This window comes from Naegleria gruberi (genome assembly GCF_000004985.1).
Source record: "Naegleria gruberi genomic scaffold NAEGRscaffold_8, whole genome shotgun sequence".
Lineage (NCBI taxonomy): Eukaryota > Heterolobosea > Eutetramitea > Acrasida > Naegleriidae > Naegleria > Naegleria gruberi.
Window position 1 is genome coordinate 830,647 of NW_003163319.1, and position 24,537 is coordinate 855,183.

The following is a 24,537-nucleotide window of genomic DNA, read 5'->3' on the forward strand; positions in this document are numbered from 1 at the left end:
CATTTAAATTAGTTGTGAGAGGTGAATAATTTAATGAGTGGTTTTTTGGCAACCTTTCCCATAGCATTCTTTGGAATTTCCTCTCCCTCTGGTAAGACAATGAGACGAGTTGGTATCTTGTATTTGGCTAGGTCACGAGAGCAAAAATCTTGCAATTCTTTCAATGTGAGTGTTTGACCTTTGTGAAGCGAGATGAGAGCACCAACTCTCTCACCATACTCCTCATCTGGTACTCCCAAAACAGCACATTCCTTAATCTTGCTCATATCGAGAATTACTCTTTCAATATCGAGAGCTGATATTTTGTATCCACCAGATTTAATAATATCAGAACTGAGTCTTCCACAAATTTTGTAATAACCCTCCTCATCGATTAATACTGAATCTCCTGTAATGAAATAGCCATCCTCTGTAAAAGCTTTTCTGGTTGCATCTGGTCTACCTAAATATTCTTTAAAAATACTTGGACCTTTGACTAATAATTCACCTGGCTCATTCGGTTTTGTAATTTCCTCCCTTGTGTCAAAGTCAACAATTTTAACTTGAACTGTGGGAAGTGGAAAGCCAACACAGCCCATCTTTCTCTTTTCCTTATCCATTGGGTTTGAAATAGCCATTAGAATTTCAGACATGCCAAATCTTTCCAATAAATTATGATGCGATATTTTTTTCCATTTTGAATAGACTGAAGTTGGTAAGGCAGCACTTCCAGATACCATCAATCTCAATTTCTCAACTTGCTCAGTGTAGTGTTTTTGAGTTTTATGAGAAAGCTCATCATAGTAATGAATAAGTTTGACATAAATGGTTGGAACTGCCATGAACACATTAATATGTTTTTCGTCTGGTTTCTTGTCTGAATTGGTCAATTTCTTCCATACTTGTTCGGGATTGAACTTCAAAAACTCAATGGTAGCTGCACAATAGAGTGGGCAAGTAAGAGCATTGATTAACCCATGAACGTGATGAAGCGGAAGTAAATGAAGGATCATATCCTTCTCAGTCCACTCCCATTCAGAACAGAGAATATTGGCTTGTGCCAATATATTTGAAAATGTGAGTACAACAGCTTTTGGGTTTCCTGTTGTGCCTGATGTGTACACAATTAACTTGTATTCATTCGAATATTAATATTTTCCTTAAATAAATATTGAGCTACCTACAGATCCATTTTCCCTATCGTTTTGTTTCAAATCAATCACTTGAAGCTTTGAATTATCAATTGATTTGGTCAAGGAGTTATCATATTCTATAAATTTGATATGTTTCATTTCTTGAAATAAAGGTTCCAATGAACTCTTCTTTTCCTTTTGATAAATGACAACCTTACATTGGGAATCATCAATATAATATTTCAATTCCTTTGTTGGATGTGTATTACATAGAGGAACAGCAGTTCCATTCACTCTCCAAATTGACCACAATGTGACTGTATAATCATATCCAGGATCGAACAAGAAACAAATCTTTTCATTGGTCAATAGTTTCACTTTTTGATTAGAATCATCAATAGCATTCTCACCACAATATTGATCAACCAATTTGTTTGCAAAATTGCCACTATCCCGAATCAAATCAGAATAGGTATATTTTGTTGTGATAAATTCTTCACTGTTTGCTTTGTTTTGTTCATGTTGGTGGTGATGATGCTTTTCCGAATGATGATGATTGGTAATAATGGCAATATTATCCTGTCTAGAGAGTCCCTTCTCGAATAATTTTGAGGATGAAACTATGAAAAGATGATCAACATTATGTTACTAAAAACGAAAACATACTGTACAATGTATGATCAAGTCTCTTTTGCAGATTTTCTAACTTGATATTCTTTCCATTCCATATACAATATATTAATCTATTACCATTTGCCAAAAGTGTTTGTTTCTCGTTAGCCGAAGAGAACAGCTTCCTCATATTCTTAATATTACAATTATTTAAATTTTTTTCAATTAAAAAAAATATTCCAATATCTCGCTTTGTTGTACGAGCCTATTTAAAATAATCGGAAGAAGAATGGAAGATCTATTGTTGGATGCTTTGGAAAATAATACTTTGGAAATTGTTGACAAGTTGAATCAATTGTCTATCATGATTGAAAAGTATGATGCAAAGGAAACAAAACCTCACTGGTTTGATACAATTGAAAATTTGGATAAACAATATACTGATTTGTTGTCCTTGTGTCATCAACATGCCAACACTCCGCTCATGCAAGAACAATATCCATATGATTTATTACAAGTTATTGATAGAAACGAATCACCTGATCAATACTTGAGAACTGTCACCGAAAGGGCACAACAAAAAATTGAATATGCTAACGGAAAGAAACTTGCTGTCAAACAATTGAGAGATGTTATTAGAAGTGAGATTGAAAAGAACTTTTCCGAGAATGATATGAAAGAGTAATTTTACTTTTTTCTTTCGGAAAGTTTTGGCCTTTTATCATTAATTAGCGTATCTTCCACTACTCGAGGCTTTTGGGTAATTTTGCTTGGAGCACGATTATTACCTACACTTGTATTATTAGTTTTCTTGATAGAATTGCTACTTTTGGATGTGGAATTGGCTTTTTTCGACTTGTCATCAATAAAATCAGACAGTTTCACACTAATAGTTTTGGATGGGGAGTAGTTATTGACCTCAGTTTCTTTGAGGATGGCTGAAGTATCTCTCAATGCTGTTGTAAGAATGGTATTGAGAGATTGTCTAGGAGATTCGGGTCTCTTTGGAATTGATGGATTTGTGAGAATTGGTTGATAGGGCTTGTTACTCTTCTTTAAAGGATTCTTGTTATTTAACACTTTGGGTGTGGCAACAAATTGAGATTGTTGAGGAGCAAAAGCAACAACTCTTGGTGATGGTCTTGGAGAGGGTACTGAAGATCCCTTAAATGCCTTCTCTAACCTTTTAGGTATGGTTGGAGAAATGAAAAATGAATCATCTTCATTGATAAATATTATATCTGGTTCATACTCTTTTGGTTGAGACAAGAGCTCTGGTGAAGGTTTTCTGTTTGGTGTCGAAAGGTCTTTCTTGTCAAGTTCTGGAGAACCCATATTGTAATTTAGATTCTTACTTGATTCTGCTCTTTGCTTTTTTAACAATTTGTGAAACATTAGAGTTTCCTCCTCTGAATCTTGTGGTTGAGTGATAGCACTGGTTCCTTCATCATTGTGGTAGTTTGGGATATTATTGAGAGTGAAGAATTTTTCAACTTCCTCTTCAATCTCCTTCTCAGTGAACATATCCTCCTTTAAATCGACTTCTGTTGACGATTTAATAGGCGTTGCAACATTGTACATCGGTTCTTCCTTTTTTTCTTCTATTACTTCTCTTGTAAGTTTGTTCTCTTCATAAGTTGAAGTTGGTTTTCTGATATCTTGTATTGTGTAATTGGTTGAAAGCATTTCTTCAGTTTCCAATATTCTCTCCTCAATGATTTTGTCATTAGCCTTGTCCCCAGAGTCTTGAGTGGATTCAGTGTAAATCGATCTCCTTGCTTCATTTCTTAGGAAATTCTCGATATAAGGACCTTTTCCAGTTTTTGGGAGGTACGGAAACTTGAACGGTTATGGGTGAATAACTTGATCAGAAAACTTACATTCATAAGATTGGATGGCTTGATGTCGATCCATTCTGCATTTCTTAACATTCTATCAATATCAAAGGGCAGTTTAATGTTGAGTGCACCAATCTTTTCCAATTCCTTCTTGTGTAATCCCTTAGTGGGTGTGACCACAAGATCCATTTCACTCTTCGCTTCTTCTTGAGGTTTACATGCTTCAATAATGGGTTGCATATCCTCAATTGGTGGAGGGCTTAATTCTAGAGTTGATTCATGTATTGGCATTTGGAATTGATTCGTAGAAGCTAATTCAATTATTTCAACTATCTTTTCAGGAGTCTTTTCTTCAGTTGTGACCTCATCTGTAATACACGGTGATTCCATCATGATTGTGAGCTGCTCTCTAACAAGACTATCATCCTCTTCAGTATTTGTCATTGTTGATGAGTCAATTGTTCCACCTTCTTTATGAGCATAAGTGTTAACTGTTTGCTTGATTAGCGAGTGAAACTTGCTTAGGGATTTCTCAAATATTTCGAAGAGTGGCTCTTTCTTAATATCATCAGTTGAGTATTGTTTTTCTACAAGTGTTTTTTTAGAGAAGGCAAAGAATAAATGTAGAGCTCCTTCAAAACCTAGGGAAGTATTCTTTAGGGATTGTTTGTGTACCAGTGCTTCTTTTAATAAAAAGGCCATTACGTCGTCAGTTACTGCGTTTGGTTTAAGTATTTTCAATTTTAAATAGGAACTTACAATGATCGTAATATGCACTGTTGGAATATAACTTTTTAGTGTCCAATACTGCCTCTCTCCACAATTTAGGGATAACAAAAGGAGATTCTTCACTTTCAAAGTTGACCAGAATAGAGTTTGATAAGAGATTATTAACAGATGGACTCTCTGAAAGAAGAGAAACTGATGATTCAATTGCTTTCTTATCCAAGCTATTGTTATTGAAATACTGTTTAAATCTTCTCAATGTGATTGCTCCCTTGTAGGCTCCTGCATCATTCATTACCTCAAATGCTTGATTAAGGACAAACTCTGGTGTTATTGATTGACCATTCCTAGCATAATCACTTGCAATAACAATAACAAGAACAAGTATTTCCTCCAATGATAGTACTGACTTGTTCTCATCATCCAATAGGAAGAATAAATGCTCAACCGATCGGAGCCAATCATCCGTACATTGCCACTGAAATTTCAAGTCCTTATTTTGACAATTAATTAACATTCCCATCAGAACATCTAACTGATAATCTGTATAATTTTCCATAAAGAATTTGTTCCATTCCGACTCCATTATATTATTTCGTTTTTGAGGAGATGAGGCTACATTCTCCTTTAGATCTGTTATTGTAAGTGCTGATTGTTTGGTCCATTGCAAGAATAGCATATCAAACTCCTCCTCTGAAATCATTCCACCTAATAGCCAATCCAATATTGTTTTAAATTTCTCCAATGATTCAATACTTGCTTTCCCTCCACATATGTCCAACACAATTTCAATGTACAAGCTTTTTGCATGATTATCCTTAGGATTATTTGTTAGGGACGATGTGAAATTCGAAGAGTTGGGTTGTCTCTCCGATGATGATGAAATGTGACCATGTCCCTTAATACTCATTTGTTTTATATTGGATTTTTTAACGGAAACAAACAAGGGCTCACTTGGGCGGGAAAATACTGTTTCTTTGTGTATGTTCAAATTGATGATTATTTCTAATAAATTATCTCAAATTTAGATAATAAATTAAACAGAGATTCTTTAACTCTCATCATCGACGATGCAGACACGGAACCAATACTTTCTTGCATAATATCGGATAAAAAGTTTTAGTAATTTTAATTACATTGTACTATAGAAAGATAGTGATGATAATTTGTTCATTATTAATAATGTTAATACCCACTCCAATACTCATCAACAAGTTAATTGACTCCACCGTATTATTTATTTAATAAATTTATCATCACAGAAATTTCTCGTATGCAAAAATACTTCAACAAAAAAATGTCAACAAAAACAACAGCCCTTGACTCTATTCTCAAACACTTAATCGATAAGGATCAACAAGATGATTCAGAAGATTCCATCAATAAAAACTTTATAGAGGATTTTGTTAATTCAAAAGTACAAGATAGAATTAAACATTGGATAAAATCATTATATGAATATCAAAAGAATTCATCATCACAAATAACATCATCGGGAATTAAAAAATTACTAGTAGATGGGTAGGTGTTTTTACATAGTATTTGATGTATTATTGATATTATTAGATTTGATGAAGAACAAGTTTGGAGTCAGCTTGCAACATTTCATCAACCTCTTCTTTCACAACTCTCCAACAAGATTGACAAGATGGAAAATTTAGAATCGATAGTAAATGACGAAGTTTTGCAATATTTAAGTGATTCAGATGACGAAGAACAAGAAGAAGGAGAAGAAAATGTTGATGAACGAGCACTCCGAAGAATGATGTCCATGGATGAAAGTGATGAAGAGGATGACGAAGAAGATGGCATGGAAGAAGATAAACCAACCACAACAACAAGAAATAATAAGAAAACTCTGAGAGGAGATGAAGCTAAGGAGTATATAGCTGATGATTTTGAAGAACAAGATATCAATACATTCCTTGACGATATGGAAAAGAATATGGATGCTCTTGATGAAATGGATTACGATGAAAATGAAAAGCAAAATAACAGAGAAGAAAAGAGAGCCATGGGTGAATTATACGGAGATGAAGATATTGATGAAGATGAAGAAGAGGATGAAGAACCAAGATCAGGAAAGGAACAAAAATCAGCTTTTGAATTGGAACAAGAACGTTTATTGGAAAGAATGGAAGAATTGGAAAATAAGAATATCAGAAATAAGGATTGGCAAGAAATTGGTGAAGTTGATGCTAAGAAGAGACCAATGAATTCACTTGTTGAAGAAGGAAAGTTATCATTTGAACATGCTCACAAAGCTAAACCAGTCATTACTGAAGAAATTACAAAGGATTTGGAAAGTATTATTATTAGCAGAATTGTCAGTGGTATTTATGATGATCCTGTGAAATTGTCTGATGAGGATAAGAATGAAGATTTAAAGCAAGACATTCAATTGGAACATGAAAAATCCAAGAAATCTCTCGCTCAAATCTATGAAGAAATGTACCTGAAAAAGGTTGAAGGAGTTGATATTGAAGAAGAAAAGAAGGAAGATCCAGTTGTCAAGGCAACCAAACAAAAAGTTCTTAAACAAGTTTCAGATTTGTTACGAGTTCTTAACCAAATGTCATCCTTTACCTATGTTGCCCCACCAAGAATTGATTTGGAAGACGAATCTGAAAACAAGACTGTTACAAATACAGTGACAGGAAAGGAAGAAGGTGAAAAGAATGCTAATGAAATTCTCCCAGCTGTCAAATGGTTACCACAGGCAGGGGAAGAAATGACCGAACAAGATAAGAAGAGAAAGAGAAGACAATTCAAAGAAACAACAAGCAAAAAGGCAAAGAAGGCTAATGAATTAGTTGACAAATTGAATCCAGGAGCTTCTTCTCATGCCACAAAATTACTCGATGATATCAATCAAAGAAAGGATAATACAAAGAAGGAAAAGGCTTCAAAGTTGGAAGACGCTTCCGCTGTTGAATCTGACAAGATGTTTGGTAGCTCTAAACAATTCTTTAACAAGATTCAAGATAATATTAGAAAGATTCACGGAGCTAAGGCAGCTAAGAAGGAAAAGAGTGGAGTTGTTAATAACAGTAAGGACGAATAAACGAGACATTCAAAATATTTTTGTAAATCAAAATCATTTCTGTTGAAGAAAACTACCACAATTATTCATTGAACAATCTCAGTTGTTTGACGAAACTGTCTCTCCACAAGTGGTTGGAAAGAGATTATCAATTAAAAAAGTACAATTTTAAAAATTGTATTCCTAATGATCTATCTTGGTTGAAGGATTCCTTAATATTTTTCTCAATCTCATAAGGTTCTCTCTGAAACAATTTTAATCCGATCTAGTAATGCAATATATAACGTACTTCTCTTAATAAAAAAGAATGCTATCAAATGCACCACCACTGTTGAATAAAACAATTGGACAGTTGGTTAGGCAGGAAACTGTGGAAAAACCTCTCAATCAATCTTCACCCCAACAACAGTCAAAGAGTGGCACCACCTCTTCAGCAGGACAAACTGTTGTCCTCTCCGTTATTCCGGATGATAAGAAGAATTTAGAGAGTAGGGGAGGAAAAACCTTGATGCTCAATGTGGAGGTTATTGGAGAATCGAAATTTAAAGTACTCTCCAGCACCAAATCCAAGATTTCTGAAGTGTATGAAACGATATGTTCAAAGATTGGATTAAATTCGGAAGGTAAAAAGTACTTTTCCCTCTCTCAAATTGTCTATGATGAAGATACCGAAATAATGAGTAGGTTAACATAATATTTATTGAGAAAATTATAATTAATGAATAGATAGGTTTTTGAATTTTGAGAAAACTGTGGAGGAGGAAAATGTATCATCCTCAAGTACTTTGAATTTCATTATTAAAGTCCTCAAGAAGCCTATTGATATTAAGGATCTGCAGGCAGAGATTCTGTTTGTTAAACAATTGCATCACTTCTTCACAACCAGACTTTTCAAGGGCACTGAAAAGCAATCCATCTTGATGGCTTCACTAATGATTCAAATGAATTTTGGAGATTATGATCATGAAAAGCATAAGATTGGATTTTTAAAGTAAGTAGTGTAAGTTGGCATCAAATTCTCATGAGAATAGTAAAATTGAATTGGAGCATCTCATTCCAATAAGTGTGACAAAGCATGATCATGCTTACTGGCAAGCGAGATTACTGAGGCTCTACAATAAATGGAATGGAATGTCAAAAAAGGAAGCTGTCTATGCATTTATTGATGTTGCATGCAAGACATCACATTTTGGATTATCATTCTTTAGAGTTGAGGTTGGGGTGGAAAAGAGAAAGAGAAGTTTAGCAATTGGAGAAGATGGTCTTTTCCTCTTTGACAAGATTAACCTTGTAAGTTTCTTCAAGTTAATAATTAAGGTCTTATTTCCATAAATCATCAGAAACCAGAATGTTGGAGATGGAGCAAGATTCAAACTTGGAGGTCAATTGTAAAAGATAAGCAGAATAGTACTCTTGAAATTGATATAGTTGGAAGTAAGAATACTGTGTCTGTTAATTCCCCAAAGGAAACCCACCAAATGATTATTTACTTGATAGAAATGTATTATTCATTCCTACCAGATGATATGAAAACTTGTAAATTGGATTCGGAAATTGACTCCTCTCCTTGCCTCTCTCTGTATCATAGGCCTCAAAAACGAACATTCATAGGAATGTTCACAAGTAGAGTTGAATATTTAGTGAGATACTATATGGAAATTAATGCTAGAGGAAGGAATGTACCTTTAAAAACAATTTGTAAACAGCTTGATGATGTGATAGACGATGACACCACTCTTACCTCACTAAAAGTTGGTAGAGGAGATTTAGATGATGGAAATGTGAGCTTTTTATTGGATCCTTTGGAGGTTTGTTGTGCATATAAGGCAGATATTAGCTTTCCTTGGAAGGAAAATTTGAATCTGACAAGTTTAGATTTTGGTGGAAATATCATAAGAGCCGAATCTGGAAGACTAATTGATGTAATTTCATATTTTACTAATTTAACATATCTTAATCTTTCTGGAGTGTTCTTGTATAATGAAAAGAAGAAGTTTTTAGAATTTCTCACAGTTAGCAAATCCTTGGAAGGTTTAGAGTTGTCCATGTGTGGACTGGATCACAAATTCCTCAAAAGTATTATGGAAATTGTAATGGGACCTTCTAGATCCAAGCTGAAAATTCTTAACGTTTCAAAAAACAGATTGAAAAACAAATCATTAGAGCTTATTTACAATTCTATGGAATTTTTTTCCTATGAGGAATTGAATATTGCTCAGAACAAGTTCAAAGCAGCCAAAGATAATATGGTAAAGGAATTTTTCAGGAAATTGGAGCCAAATCAAAAGATTACCAAATTGGATATTAGTGGAATGAATATTGGAGAAAAGATGGGTGAGTACTTGACTGAATTGATTGCTGTCAGTGCTTCACTTCAAGTTTTGAAAATGTCAAATGTTTCAATCAATGGTCTTGTATTTTATAGAATTGGAAGAATTCTGAGAACTCATCCCTCCCTCAGTGAAATTGATCTGTCAATGAATAAGATATTCCAAAAGCTTGGAATTGAAGAAATTGAAGATGCTTTCTTCTTTCTCTCTTCAAACAAGAGGCTTATATCCATAGATATTTCAGATTGCTCTATCAATGAAAAGGAAGGTGAATATATTGCCAAATTTATGAAGGAAAACACAACAATAGATCGCTTTTCAATTGCTGGTAATACAATTTCGACATCAACATACGATTTACCTCCTATATGGATGGAAATGATTGAGCAAAACACAATTTTAAATTTGTTTGATTTTACAAATTGTAAACTGTCAAGAAGAGGAATCATATCTTTACTAAGTGCAATGAATAAGAGCAATAGTGCAAAGGAATTGTATATGGGAAGAAATTTGATCGATTTCACAATTCCTGAAATTAGAGAAAATTTTAAAAAGCTAAAACTCAGAGTTGTGGATATGAGAATGATGTCCATAAATGATAAACAAATACCACTAGTTGCTTCCATCCTCACAGAGAATCCATATATTGAAATTGTTAATTTTGAATCCAATCTAGTGACATTCAATGGAGGCGAAACATTTGTTAAAATTGTGGGAAAGAAGACTAATCTAAAAAAAGTCGTTTTTGTCTGTAATAGAATTAAGGAACCAGAGAAACCAGTTTTATTCAATTTATTTATTACCCACACTAATATCAATCACGTTGTTTTGTAAATGTATAATAAATAATAATACTGTCTTTTTCTTTTTTAAAAAAAATGAACGAAAGAATATTGAATGGTTGGAATTGTGAAGAGTTTGATAAGAAGAGAGTGGAGTAGGTAGTGTGCCTGTTTGAAATATATCATTGATATTTATTCTGTTTTGAAAGGATTTTGATGGAAAAGAAATTATATTTTGATTATTCATACATGTTCCGATTGATTGGTTCAAAACAAATTAATGTAGCAATTAATTATTTAATTAATTATTTGGGAATGAAGAGTAAAATAGAAGAGTTCATATCAAATTGGAGTGATGGAAATATATGTGATTGGGAAATTACTTCTCTGGAAAAGTATTACAGTTTTCTTAAAGATAAATCAGAAGCCTTTCAACATCTTTGGATGAGTTTAATAATTGTGCAATATTTGAGTTTATTACATTTTATAGCTCACAAGGATCAGAATTATTATGTGAAAGCTTTCAGTTTATTACAAAAGGCAATTCTTCCAATGTTGGAACATTACGGTAATGAAAGTCTTGGGAAAATGTTAACCTTACTATTAATTGATTTTTCAAAGTATGTTTTAGAACATTAGTGGAATTAACTTTAAAGATACTCTCAATTATCAGGTGTTCCAAAATCAATTCACCAGCTCTACTGCGAATATGAAGTTTCCCTCAAAAGTACACTTCAGAATTGTATTCCAGAGATTAATGCAATAACCAAGTTTCAATCAGAAGATGATCTATTTGAGTATCTCCACAATCAATCAGTTAGTATAAACAAACTCAAGAACCTATGCGAATAATAGTGGCAAAAGCATTTAGAACTTTAACATGGTTTAGTTCTTGAAGATTAGTATGATCAAGTTTCAGATAAATAATTAATACAGGATTTTATTTTGGAAAAATAGATTTAACGAATCAGATCATAGTTCTTAATCATAATCTTTTGACAACATTCGAGAGCATACTTCTTAACTTCATCATTTGGATGTTCCATCAATTGGAGAATACGAGCCTTAGCACCCAAATCAGTGACGACACGTTTACCACGGTTGTGATAACGAACAAATTCACCAATATCGTGACAACCAATGGCCAAATTGTCTGTGTTTGATTCATCATCCAACAATTTAATCAATTCACGAAGAATGTAAAAATTATTTTGTTCCATCTTATCCATATTTTCTTTCCAAAACTTTTCAGAGCTGTGAACTGGAGTCCATTCCAAATGTCCACTCAAAACTTCTTGTCTATAATCATCGAAGGAGCTGATTTCATCAATGTGTGCATCAAGATTTTCAGAGAGACTCTTGAGTTCCTCAGTAATATCCTTATCTTCGAATGAACGCTTTTGTAAATTCAACAAAGTCTTTGGAACGCTAACGTTAACCATAGCAGTAACAAACTTTGGATACTTCATCAAGTTCTTGAAAATAAACAAAATAACTCTAATAACCTTTTCCTTTTGAGCACACTTTAAAACATCGTGTAACTTTGGAACCAAAGATTCATTTTGGAAAAAGCTGACAGCATTTTCGTGGAAAGTAAGCATCCATAAACAAGCAGAAACTTCATACAAAATTTGGACATTATTACGATGGACACGAAGTAAATTAACCAATGGTGCAATACCCTTGACCTTGTTCAAAACAGCACGACAATCATTACGCTTCAAAAGTCTCATTAAGGCTTTAACACACATTCTTGACTTTCTGACATCATCTCCAGAACTCTTAAGTTGGTTAGAAATTCCTTCAATAAAGCTTTCAAGTTGTGATTGATATCTATATTGGGTTGATCTTGTACGATTATTTCTTTCGAGTTGTTGTAATTGTCTATACATTTCTTGGTCCTCTGGTGCATTCCACAAACTAGTTCTACTTTCATTATCGACATCCAATTCGAACAATCTGCTCAAGCAATTAAAAGCCTTTTCCATGATGAAAATATCGTTTTTGATGAACAATGAGAGGAATGGAGTGAAAGGATTATTTTGATTACTATTGTCATTTTGATCGACATCGTGGAATTGTTGGCACAATTCTGGGCAATTTTCAAAGAGCAAGTCAATCAAATACAAAATGTTAATCAAAGCTTCGTTTTTGTGGACACCGTTAAGGAGTTTGATGAAAAGATAGATGTATTCAATGGTACCAGTTTGTTTAACAATATCAATTATTTGTTTAACATCCCTTTTTTGAGCACTGATAGCTTCTATACGTTGTCTTTCTAAAGGCGTCAAGATACCAGCTTCTTGGTATGATTCCCAGTTAACTTCTGGCAAGTCATCAGCGGAAAACTCTTCAGCTTGGGAAGCCAAAGTATCAGTACTCATCATACGGTTCATTTTTTGGATTTTTTTTAAAAAAATAAATTGTAAATATTTTATTTAATTTTTTTTAACTCCGGTCTCCTTTTGGCAACCTTCCGCAAAACAGTGTGTAAGAAGATAATGTGAAAGCAAATAATATGACAAAGAAGATATTATTATTATTTATATTAACATTAGAAGAGAGAAGGCTTCTAATGAGTTGAAAATATTAGAAATTCAAACATAGTCGGGAAAACTTCCTACAGATCCTTTAGGTTGGCTCGGAGACGGTTTAGTTTCTCTTCTGTTTCTTTCTTTGCATCTTCTAAAAGTTTCTTCTCCTTCTCAATCTTGACATTAGTTTCTCTCAATTCTAGAACAAGTTCTGCATACTTTTTTCTCTTTTCTTCGGTTGCTTTAAGGCGAGTAACAAGCTCCTGATTAACAGTCTCTGTCACAACAAGTTTCTTCTTAATTATTTTTACAACATTCTCTACCTCATTCTCAGCTTTGGATAATTGAATAGTAAGTTCCTTATTGTGTTGCTTTTCACTTTCTAAATTTTTGAGGGAGTGACTCAATTGTTCTTTCAATTCATAATAATCATTTTGCAGTTCCGAATACTTGTCCTTGAATGCATCCAGTTCATTGATACGTTCATTCAACTCGTCTCTGCAGAGTTGCCTCTTTTTCTTTTCCTTATTAGCAATTTCAACATACTCCTCCAGTTTACTCTCCAATTTTTCCACTTCATAATCTCTTCTTTCTTCCTCCTTGAAGAAACCTTCCTTTTCTCTAATTTCTCTTTCCAATTCTTTTTCAAGGAATGCAACTCTATCTTTTAGTTTACCATTCTCTTCTTTTTGCTTCTTTATAGTTTCATTATTGTCATTTAGCATGGTATTTTTCACGAGAAGAGATGCCTCCTGATCTTTCTTAAAGTCTTCACGAATAGATTGAATCTTCTTTTCGTGTTCCTGTCTGAGGGAGCTTTCCTTTTCATTCATTTCCCTCTTCAATGAATCCATTTCTGTTACTAGCTTGTTGAAATCATTTTGCAAGGTTTCGAGTTTCAAAATTGTCTCTCCTTTAACTTTGCTTGTCTCTTCAAGTTGAAATTTCAAATTTTCTGATTTTGTTTTGTATTCAAGGGCTATTGAGGAGACTCGGTCAATTTCTTTGAGATAGCCTTTTTCTTTTAATGAGGCTTCATTCTTCTTCTCCTCATATTGTTTCAAAATCTTCGAGACAGCCTCTTGTTTTGATTTTAACAAGTCAGAGAGTTTCTCTTTTTGAATTTGGATTAGCTTTTTCAAATCTTCCGTTTGCAATTCCAAACTATTGGAATTTTTTACATAGTCCGAAAGTGTATTCTTTAAATCGCTTGTCTCTTGAATAAACTCTTTGAGTTTTTGCTCCATTTCATCACACTCAAGATGGTGATTCTTTTTGATTTGTGAAATTTCATTGCTATGTGAGATGGAGAGTGCTCTAACTTGTGACTCGTGTGTTTCTATCAATTGTTTCTTATCGAAATCTGATTTTTCTATTATTTCTATAATTTTCCTCTCGTATTCTCGTTTCATTTGCTCAACCCTTCCCTTTATGTGCTCATTGGAGTTGGAATGCTCTTCCTTTGTTTGCTTGATAATATCATGTGCTTCAATATTACTCTTAGAGAGGTTGTCAATTTTCTTTTTTAAAGCCAAAATGATTGCATCATATTCTTTCTTCATAGAGAGCATTTCCTTGTCTTTGGTTTCTTGAAGAGAATAGGCATCTTTCTTTGTTCGTTCCACTTCTTTTTGAAGTTGAGAATCATGTTCCTTGAGAAGGTTATTTTCTTGTGAGATTTGATTCATTTGTTTGTGATTTTCTAATAGTTTTTTCTTAATTTTGGTATTTTGATTCTTAAGCTCCACCATTTCCTCTTCAAGTTTTCTCCTTTTTGTACTCTCTGTAGCCAGCTCTTGTTCTCTATTTTGAATGTAAACATTTGAAGATCCAATCTCTACACATAACTCTTCAATGTTTTTCCTCAGTTGGGCTATTGTTTCCTTGTCAGAGTTAGAGGAGTCTGAACTGGTGGCAGAAATTTCGCATTCTTCCTCTTCCTCTGTTTGTATTCCTGCATCAAACAGATGGATTGACCTGAATCTTAACATTTGATCGAATATACTTGAGGAAATATCAGTTTGAGTGTTTTCATCTCTGATGTGCACCTTTACAATGTTTGGACTTGGTGGTGAGGAGTTGATTTCTTTTTTCTTTAAACCTACAAACTGGGATATCGTCTCAATACTATCACCATTTGAAACTCCCATATCTGGATACGATATAAAGTCATTGTCATCGTCGTGTTCTTCGTGAGGGGATGGTGATGTTTCAATGTCTTCCTCTGCAAATGTTGCTGTAGGAATTTCCACCTTCATTTCCTTTTTAATAATATCCTGTTTTTTAGGGGTATTTACTCCAGTATTACTATTAGTATTAGTGTGACTAGGAATTTCTGGTTCTTCATCCAAATATTTCAAATACTTTCCAATGTACGGTGTTGTTAATGTATCCATATCAATTTCATAATCGTCACTATTTTTGATATAGTTCAGAATGATTTGTCTATTGTTTGGCCTACTCTGGTCCTTGACAATACTAATTTTGAATCCGTCAAGAATTTCAAGATTGGTGCTCCGTTCTCTGAGAGCCAATTTTCCTAGAATGATGGGCCTATATCTTTCATTTTTACAAACAGGATTTCCCAGAGACCCATCCAATCCATTTTGAAAATGTATTTCTCTTATTGAATTTAATCCAAATAAATATGTAAGCTCGTTTAAATTTTCTATATTATTTCCTCGTACATCCAAGTGTCTGAGATTGTAATTTGGTCCATGAAGAAAATGAAGACCTTGAATAGATGTTATATTATTATAAGCCAATATTAGTTTTCGTAATTGTTTCAAATCCCCCAACCCTTCAATTTTGGATATCTTGTTGGAGGCCAAGTTCAGAACTCTCAAATTAGATAGTGATCCCAGTCCTTCTATTTTTTCAATGTTGTTAGATGATAAATTCAACTCGAGTATATTTACAAAATCTGACAGACTTTCCATTTTGGTGATAACGTTTTGGTGGAGGTTCAAAAGTTTAACAGCACTGAAAGCTTTTTGCAATGTCTCCTGAGCTACTTGAACAGTTCCATAACTTTTGGAAATAATTAAGGATTTGATTTGAGGAATTGAAGAGATGGAGGTATTACAAAATTCAAATATTGATCCATTATCGGAAGTGTGTACATGATGTGATGTAGGGTCATAACTTGTCCCAACACCCAAATCTAATTGAAGGAGAGATGAAGACGATGGTTGTTCCATTGTGGTATTATTATGAATTATGTTGTTATTTGGTTTTGGTTGTTGTGAAGGTACTCTTGTTGGAGTAGATGATGAGGTAGTTGGTTGGTTATTATTTGGTCGGGATGAAGGAGGTGTTTGATTTCTTGGTTTTCTATTTTGTGGCTTTTTAATTCTTGGATGATTAGTAAAGTAGGGATGAGAAGATAGTCCATCTTTGTGTTCCTCTTCATCACTGCTACTTGATGAGTGAGTGTTATCGTTATTCGGTATTGGTTGGTGATTAGTAGATGTTGGAATGTTTCGGGTTGTTGGTTGATTATTAGTTGTATTTCTATTCGGAGATGTTCGAGCATCTCTTAGATCGGTAGGATTTCTTTTCGTTTGTTGTGAAGATGGCTGTTGTTTAGTTGTGGTATCATTAGTTGTATGTTGTTGTTCAGCCTGTTGCAAACTTCTAATGTGTGCAAAGACATTCCTTGCTTCCTCATCTTCCAAGTCAGACATTTATTTGCATTTTTTGTGGTTTCTTCCCGCCTACAACAGTTAAATTTTGTATTCCAGACCTACTTTATTAAGAACCAACAACTTTTTGAATCCCTCTCTTCGAATTGTTCTTGACTATTTTCATTTGGGGTTGGTTGGATCATTGAGTTGGGCAGATTGACTTTAATAAATGATCGAATTTCATTTAGTGAATTGGTCTTATCTTGTTCACTCAACTCATAATCACTCAATTCAATAATGAATAGTTTTGATAGAAGGAGATCTATTGATTGACTCCCTTCCTTCTTGGACTGTTTTAAATTCTTTCTGAAATTGGAAGGCACTTTTAATTTGAAATTAAAATTTGGCTTTGAAACTAAATTTAATTGGGGTGCTTCTTCAAAGTCGTCATCCTCTTCCTCTCCTTCATGAATTGAAATGTCTTCCATGTTATTATTTTCGGATGTAATTTCTGAAAATCTATTCGAAAGTCTTGCCATTAAGAATATTGATAAATTAGGTTCTAACATTATTTAAAATAATCATCTTGATGAATACCTACTACAATCAGTCATGAAACAATCAAAACCTCCACTTATAATGCTCCTTATTACTTTTTTTGAGAGGTTCGTCATGAGATTATGTTTTTGAGAATTATTAAAATTTAAATGCCAACTCTTTGAATTATTAAACTTGATAATGTACACTTCCTTTGGGTTTGAGATTGAATTTCCAAGTAATATTGAAAACATATTATTCTCCACACTTTGACATAAAACTTCAATAATATTATCAATCATTCTTGTCACAGTTTCATATAATTTCACAAGGCTTTTTTGCTTTGACGAAATTTTCTTCCTTTTCGTTTTAGCCTCATCTTTAATCTTGTTAATTTGTAATTCCAATGACGGAAATAAACTTTCAAATTATTCATTCCGAGACTAGTTGAATTTACCTACCAAGGTATTTGCTGCCTCATAAACAATATATGATGTAAAATATGCTCACACAAAAACGAGCAACACTCTCCATCCAATGGAATATTAGAAGTAACATTTAAATAATTATATTTCATTTCTATTTGAATTTTAGACAATATTCCTTCATCGGAATTGATTTGATCTTCATCCTGTGGAACTGGGATATGAATAAGAGTTTCATCCATTAGCATTTTTTTCAATCATAATTCAGTCAAATTAACAACAATATCTTTAAATTCAAGTACAAGAAAACGATAAGAAATATTGAGGATATTCCAATAGCTAATGAGCAAACAAATTTAGATTTGAGAAATATTTTCTAGCAATTTAAAAAAGAGAAAACCAAGAGGACAATTATGATTTGTGGAATAAGTGGAGGAGGACATTACAATTGACAGGAAGAAACCATCTCCTTAGTAAAGTTGGAAAGATTTTTTAATTTCCTGTACCCTCTTGGAATCCTGTTGAAGTGTTAGATGCTTCTGGGTGAAAAGAAAAAAATGTCATTCAATCCAACCTTTAGAAATTGCATCTTTATTGCATCGAGTGATGAAGAGTTGGCAAAGACCAGAAGAAAACACGACCGTTTGAATGACGCCAGATTTTTTGAGGAATTGAATCAAACTCTGTTTGTTGCCTTTGATTGGAAATCTTCATTTACCCTGATGATGGAGCAGTATAATCAAAACCCGATAGAGTATTTCGAACAACAGGCATTAGCTAATATTGTCAATGAATCCACACAAAACGTAGCGTTGGATGTGAAAAATTGTAAATTTTATTGTGTGATTAGAACTCCTTGGAATTATGTGAAACATTATGGAGATTTCATCAAGTGGTTACAAATTATGAATCAATTAGGAAAGGAGGAAAAATTAATGACTTTTAATCATCCAGAATTATTAACGTGGAATTCTACCAAGAGATATCTCTTTGAAATTCAAGACTCGTGGGAAAATTACTCAATTGTTCCATCTGAGCTCGTTGATAAGGGTATTGCCGAGTCACTTTCCAATGAAGATATTATTGAAAAATATACAGCAAAATTCAATTGTGACAAGTTGGTTTTCAAACCATTGATTTCAGCTGGTTCTTACTTTACATTTGTTGTCTCTAAACAAGATGAGCATGCAAATGATTATGCCAAAGAATCATCCTCGAAAATGGATAAGCTTAAAGAATTTTTCCAATGTGAAAGGGATCAAGAATATCTAGATAGAAACATTATGATGGTTCAACCATTTATGGAGGAAATTGTAAATGATGGAGAGTATAGTTTCCTTTTTATCAACGAGAAACCAAGCCATATGCTTTGGAAGAGACCTAAAGCTGGTGATTTTAGGTTAGTTTTAATTTGATTTAAGCTTAATATTCCCATGACAATCATATATTGAAATTTATCCAAACAGAGTACAAGGTGATTATGGAGGATCGAATACATGCATTCCAAAAGAAAGATTCAACTCTACCATTCTCGAAAATGCACAGAAACTGTTCGACAAGGTTAAGAAGGAAAAATCTCCAAATCACTTGTTGTTATACTGTCGATTGGATGTTATCATTGATTGGCAAACAAACGAGTTAAAGATTTGTGAATTGGAATTATTAGAACCTCATCTCTATTTTGAAACCATTAATCCAAATGATAAATCTGTCGAACTTGCCTGGGAATGTAAACTCTACGAGAGTGTAGTTGCCCTTTCTCACAATACTCTTTAAAATAATTATCAATTGGGATTAAATCTAATAAAAATCATCTAGATAACATAAGATATTTTCATCAACCATTCCTTTGCACTAACAACTCAACTCAAAATTGGTAAATTCGCCACCACTTGAATCCCTTCCAATCAATATTGTGTTTCCATTACTCATAAATTCATTGAACAAAAGGCAATCAATTTTAAGATTTTAAAAAAATATTTGAAAACAAAAATACAACAAAATGTTCGCCCCAAAGAGTCGTTCCCTCCTCACCATGATTGGTTCTCGCGCCAGAGTCCACACTTTTAAGAATGTTTTTGCAGCACCAGCTTGCTCTAGAAATTTCTTTGGTTTTAATAATAACAATAATAATACAGGTTCATCATGGGAACAAAAATCACAACAAACACCACAACAAGAACAACAAGCTGAAACTAAGAAACCAGAACAAACTCAACAACAAGAACAACAACAAACTCAACAACAAACAGAAAACACCCAAAAGACTCAACAACAAACAGAAAGCAAGCCTGCTGTTGATGATGCCAGAGTGAAAGAATTGGAAAAGGAAATTGAAAATTTAAAGAATAGCAATGCCAAGTATGACGACCAACTCAAGAGGGCTGTTGCCGAAATGGCCAACGTTCGTCGTATTGCTAAGAACGATGTCGATAATGCTAAAAAGTTTGCTCTCCAATCCTTCTCTAAAAATCTCCTCGATGTTGTGGATAATTTGGAAGCTGGTTTGAAGCACTTGATAGAAGAAGATGTTTCTCAAATTGTTAAATTGGCTCAAAATAATCCAGAATGCAGTGAAGAGATGCGAAAGAAGGCTAATGCCTTGTTCACTTCAATTGAAGGTGTCAAGAGAACTGAAAATGTCTTGTTGAAGGTCTTGGAAAGAAACGGAGTCACAAAGATGGAAGTTGCTGAAAAGACACCATTCGATCCTAATTTCCATGAAGCCATGATGAAGGTTCCACCATCCGAAAAGACACCACACAACACTGTTGCTATGGTTTTGAAGAGTGGTTGGATTCTTAATGAAAGAGTTTTGAGACCTGCCCAAGTTATCGTTGCCATTCAAGATTAAATTTCTTTTGTTATTTCAGTATTATTTTCATAATTTTTAATTCCAATTTTCTTCGCATTCCATAGTGTGGCTTAAGCCCAAAGTTTTACCATGTTATCGAAAACAATATAAAGAGAAAGCGAAAGGGTTTAGATAGATATTATTAACACCAATCCAATTGATTTAGAGCTATTGTTCAATCTTGCTGCAACAGATTTTTATATTGTAGTAATGAATCTTTCGACCTCCGGAGAGTGCATCTTCATTAAGGCAACAAGGGATAACAGAGGAATAATGGACGCCAAATGATTATTAAATTTATATTTTAAAAAATTGCAATATCTTCTGTTCTGTAACATTCTGAAGATGGAAGGCCATCAAATCCATCAAATGAAAAGGCTTGTAATTTTATTATTGATTGCCTTGGTTGTATGTGTAGGCGTGACCAATTCAGCCAATGGACAAAAACCAAGCTTTCAAAAGATAATTAATAATATTAGAGCAAAATCATGTAATCTTGTCGGTTTGGATGGTGTTTCCAAATGTAAGGACATGTTAAAGGTTGGAGCTAATGGAGAGAAGAATATTAGGGATCAAATTAAGGCAGGCATTGGCTTTGGTCGTTATACACATGAAGTAATGCTCCCTGTTCTCAAATCTAAACAAGGACAAGATGGTATTGTTGCTGGAGGAGTTCTCAATGCTGAATTCATCAAACAAATGAAGAGTCCTAGAGAATTCTATGAGATGATGTATCCAAGCGCAACCAATAAGGATAACTCAAAGATTTACAATGGATTATACGCTCGTTCTGCTGGCATTATTTTCGACAGTTATTTTGCTGGAAGTTTGACAATTACCAGTGCTCAAAAACAATTTTTTACTCATTATGTGGAAAGTGAAGATGTTGTAACTGATGAATTCCAACAAATTATTGACTTGTTACCTGATGCATTCGATCAAGATGTTTATAATCTAGTTCTTACATATTTTGGGGATGTTGTTATGACTAAGGTCAGCTATGGAGGTGTTGTTGATCAGACCACTCTCATCAAGGAATGTTACACTGATCCTAAAATGATGGATTATATCAAGAGTCAATTGAATAGTCTCATTAATAACAAGACTGATACTCCTCCTAATGGTTTTATTAATTACAGAAAGGTCGAACAGGTTGATATTGCAGGTGGAAATCCAGAACTCTCACTTGTTCAAAAGAGAATCGCCTCATTTGCTGAAAATCCAGTTCCTGTCCAATTCGATGTCAAACCAATATATCAAGTATTTCCTACTGGTACCAAGAGAGAAAACATGAAGAAAGTTTACGATGCGCTTGTTCAACAACAATCAAACATTGTTAATGACATACTGAAAAAAATTGAAGATAATAAGCTTGTTGAATTCTTAAAGGGACAAACTATTTACATTTACGATGTACAAACAAGCCTATGTAAGAATCCTATTGTCTTTTTCAATAATTGTCCTCATCAAAAATTGTGTAGAACTGCTTGTGCTAACAAGTTTGAGAGCTCTATTTTGTCACCAAATGGTGTTAAGGAAATTGAACGTTACAATATTCACATTTGTGGAAGTTCTGTTACTCGTGATATCATCAATGGCGAATTCACTTCCAATCCTATTAAACATGACAAGGATGAATATGTTTTGCATCCTCGTTTGGAATCTGATGAAACTCCAAAGGATAATACCATCACAGAATTTTTGGACAGATTTGGCATTATTGATATCAACAACAATGCAAGATCAGTTTTGATGAACAAGACAAGAAGTTCTTCTCCTGGAAATCATGTTAGAAAGGGAACTTCATGTCCAGCTGGTTATGTTGCTCTGGAAAAGTTTAGAAATGCTGATGGTGCCTTTGGTGTTCGTGTCAATATTTATAATGCCAATGGGAGTGTATGGAAGACTTATTTCCAAACTCAAATGCTCAATTCTGGATGTGTTGATGTTCCGTATAAGAAGGTTATGCTTTTGGATCCATTTGTTTCATGGAGTGATGACAATTTAAAGTTTACTGCTTGTGCTATGTGTACTCCTGCTGTTAGTGGTGGAAATAATTTGAGTTGTAATTGCCCTACTTTCTAATTGTTTATAGAAAGGGTCATTATTGAATTTAATAAAATTATGTAGAATAATGATATTTCGAAAAGAAAATATGTTAACTTAAGAAACGACCAAGGTACGGCAGAAAATAGGAACGGGAATAGGTATGCAAACAAGGCATGGATATTTTTACAATTTTTACAAGAAATAAATAAACAATATGAATTTTAAATTAATCGTAATATTATAGAATGAGTCCTTTATTACATAAATTTAATTTTTTACCTGAAAAGGTTGAACAACTATCGAATAAATATATTATTATTTCATTATTAAATTTTTTTATTGTAAAAGAATTTCAAAATTTTTAAAATTTATAATAATTCATGATTAACATAAATTGATTCAAGTAAAACTTGGAATCAATGTAAACAACTTGGCATCTAGCATTGATATCTTTCCAATCAACGTTTAAATTGGAAGATTTCACTCTATTCAATTTTCTGAATTGACATACTTGGTGATAATCATTTGTAACAATCCACACTTTTCCAAATTTAACTGTATCTTTTGTATGTGATTGAATACATCCTATGTATAATTTTCCTTCTTGTTTAAACATTAAGTATTGATTTGGAGCAATTGCTTTAAACCATTGTTTTGATTTCTTTCGTAACCAAGGATATTTAGCATTAAGACTGACATGTAACTTTTCAAATGCTGCACCCCGCTTTTCAACATCCTTATGATTCGATCCATCATTAAACTTTTTAAAAAGTTTGTGTTTCAATTCGAATAATAAAGCCCAAAAGTATCTAGGACTTCCCCATTCTTGACAATCTTCAAATAAATGAGTTACCCAATGGAAATTAACATTATGACATTTGTTTGGATATAATTCAACATAATGTTCTCTGAATTGGAGGAAAATAGATTTGGATTTTTCAATAGAAAGAATTGTTACCTCATTTCTTAATAACATACTCGTCCATGCAATATGTTCTACCCAACAAACAACATGTCTAGTTCTTTTTTCTTGTGAAATATGTTTCAATTCCTTATTTGAATAAATTAACTTGTAAATTATTGGAATACTATAAAAACCAAATTCTAAAAATTCGTCAGCTGAACAATTCAAATAATTTGATGCTCTCATTCTAATTGATTCTCCAGAACTTAAATAAAACTCATCTATAATATCCTGAAAATCAGAAAATAATCTTGGGTATGAAAAATATTCTATTAATGCAGTCAAATGTCTTCTTAATTCACCTTGAACAAACACATGCATAAAGTCAACTGTTGAATTCTTAAATACGTCATGATTTCTTAGCTTATACAATGGGTTATCTTGTTTTTCAAGTGTAACACCATTTTTTTTCATTTGAGTGAGCTTTCTTTGTACAGTATTGTAATCAAATTTTGAATCAATTAATTCAATTTCTTGTTTTGATAATAATTTAAACCCTTTTCTTTCCTTTTTAGGTGTTGTTTCAATACTTTCATGAATTGAAACAGCTTCATCTACAGTTCTAATGCTAAATGTATGTTCTAAAACTGGTTCATCTTCCATATTATCAGTTTCTTGATTTTCTTCATCTTGATCATCTTCTTTTCCTGTTTCTGGATTGAAATAATTACATTCTTCATCAATATCATTTGGATTGTGCGTTTGGAGATCAGTTTCAACTTGCAATTCTTGTTCTGTTTCCGTTTCATGTTCTTTACAGGGCTTTGGTATAAATTGTTTCAAATTTAAAGACGGATTCTTGAAACAGAACTCATTGTATGAATCAATTAATTCATCTGGAGTTGAGCTGTACATATTTTTTGGACAATGACATCTGGAGCAAAGATATTGTTCCATGAATAAAGTAAACCATCTTTGAACTGAATCCCAAATCCAAGGACCTAATACGTATTGAAGAGATATTTCTTTTTGTAAACCTGAATGTTTCACAATAAATGTTTTCCCTTCAATTTCATTATATTCATTAACAAACATTTCCAACATTTTAAATAAACCCTTAATATTTCTACATTTCCCAAGTAATGAAATGGATTCCATTGAGCTT

The 24,537-nt window shown here is 33.1% G+C and overlaps 8 protein-coding genes across 8 annotated transcripts; 5 read left to right on the forward strand and 3 right to left on the reverse strand.

Moving 5' to 3' along the window:
* Positions 1-5: 5 nt before the first annotated feature.
* On the reverse strand, positions 6-1,928 carry NAEGRDRAFT_38119 (long chain fatty acid CoA ligase). Its single transcript, XM_002680925.1, has 3 exons — positions 1,779-1,928; positions 1,164-1,732; positions 6-1,109 (listed from the first exon to the last, which is right to left on the reverse strand). Exons 1-3 carry the CDS (start codon positions 1,912-1,914, stop codon positions 9-11), a joined length of 1,806 nt encoding a protein of 601 aa, XP_002680971.1. The 5' UTR covers positions 1,915-1,928; the 3' UTR covers positions 6-8.
* A 3,657-nt stretch (positions 1,929-5,585) lies between these two features.
* NAEGRDRAFT_78642 (U3 snoRNP protein) lies at positions 5,586-7,376 on the forward strand (the record flags this gene model as incomplete). Its single annotated transcript, XM_002680755.1, has 2 exons — positions 5,586-5,809; positions 5,855-7,376. 2 exons carry the CDS (start codon positions 5,586-5,588, stop codon positions 7,350-7,352), a joined length of 1,722 nt encoding a protein of 573 aa, XP_002680801.1. The 3' UTR covers positions 7,353-7,376.
* A 262-nt stretch (positions 7,377-7,638) lies between these two features.
* Positions 7,639-10,495, forward strand: NAEGRDRAFT_46799 (uncharacterized protein; the record flags this gene model as incomplete). The annotated part of the gene is made up of 3 exons (XM_002680756.1): positions 7,639-7,954; positions 8,136-8,322; positions 8,920-10,495. 3 exons carry the CDS (start codon positions 7,639-7,641, stop codon positions 10,493-10,495), a joined length of 2,079 nt encoding a protein of 692 aa, XP_002680802.1.
* An 864-nt stretch (positions 10,496-11,359) lies between these two features.
* NAEGRDRAFT_78643 (vacuolar ATP synthase subunit H) lies at positions 11,360-12,842 on the reverse strand. The gene has a single exon (XM_002680926.1). It carries the CDS (start codon positions 12,837-12,839, stop codon positions 11,403-11,405), a length of 1,437 nt encoding a protein of 478 aa, XP_002680972.1. The 5' UTR covers positions 12,840-12,842; the 3' UTR covers positions 11,360-11,402.
* A 5,280-nt stretch (positions 12,843-18,122) lies between these two features.
* Positions 18,123-19,341, forward strand: NAEGRDRAFT_64041 (uncharacterized protein; the record flags this gene model as incomplete). The annotated part of the gene is made up of 2 exons (XM_002680757.1): positions 18,123-18,964; positions 19,032-19,341. The coding sequence occupies 2 exons, from the start codon at positions 18,123-18,125 to the stop codon at positions 19,339-19,341; spliced, it is 1,152 nt and encodes a 383-aa protein (XP_002680803.1).
* Positions 19,342-19,550: 209 nt separating this feature from the next.
* NAEGRDRAFT_78644 (molecular chaperone heat shock protein GrpE) lies at positions 19,551-20,448 on the forward strand. Its single transcript, XM_002680758.1, has one exon. The coding sequence runs from the start codon at positions 19,568-19,570 to the stop codon at positions 20,417-20,419; it is 852 nt and encodes a 283-aa protein (XP_002680804.1). The 5' UTR covers positions 19,551-19,567; the 3' UTR covers positions 20,420-20,448.
* Positions 20,449-20,764: 316 nt separating this feature from the next.
* Positions 20,765-22,504, forward strand: NAEGRDRAFT_46804 (uncharacterized protein; the record flags this gene model as incomplete). Its single annotated transcript, XM_002680759.1, has 1 exon — positions 20,765-22,504. The coding sequence occupies one exon, from the start codon at positions 20,765-20,767 to the stop codon at positions 22,502-22,504; it is 1,740 nt and encodes a 579-aa protein (XP_002680805.1).
* Positions 22,505-22,829: 325 nt separating this feature from the next.
* NAEGRDRAFT_64044 (uncharacterized protein) lies at positions 22,830-24,287 on the reverse strand (the record flags this gene model as incomplete). The annotated part of the gene is made up of 1 exon (XM_002680927.1): positions 22,830-24,287. The coding sequence occupies one exon, from the start codon at positions 24,285-24,287 to the stop codon at positions 22,830-22,832; it is 1,458 nt and encodes a 485-aa protein (XP_002680973.1).
* Between the last annotated feature and the right edge of the window lie 250 nt (positions 24,288-24,537).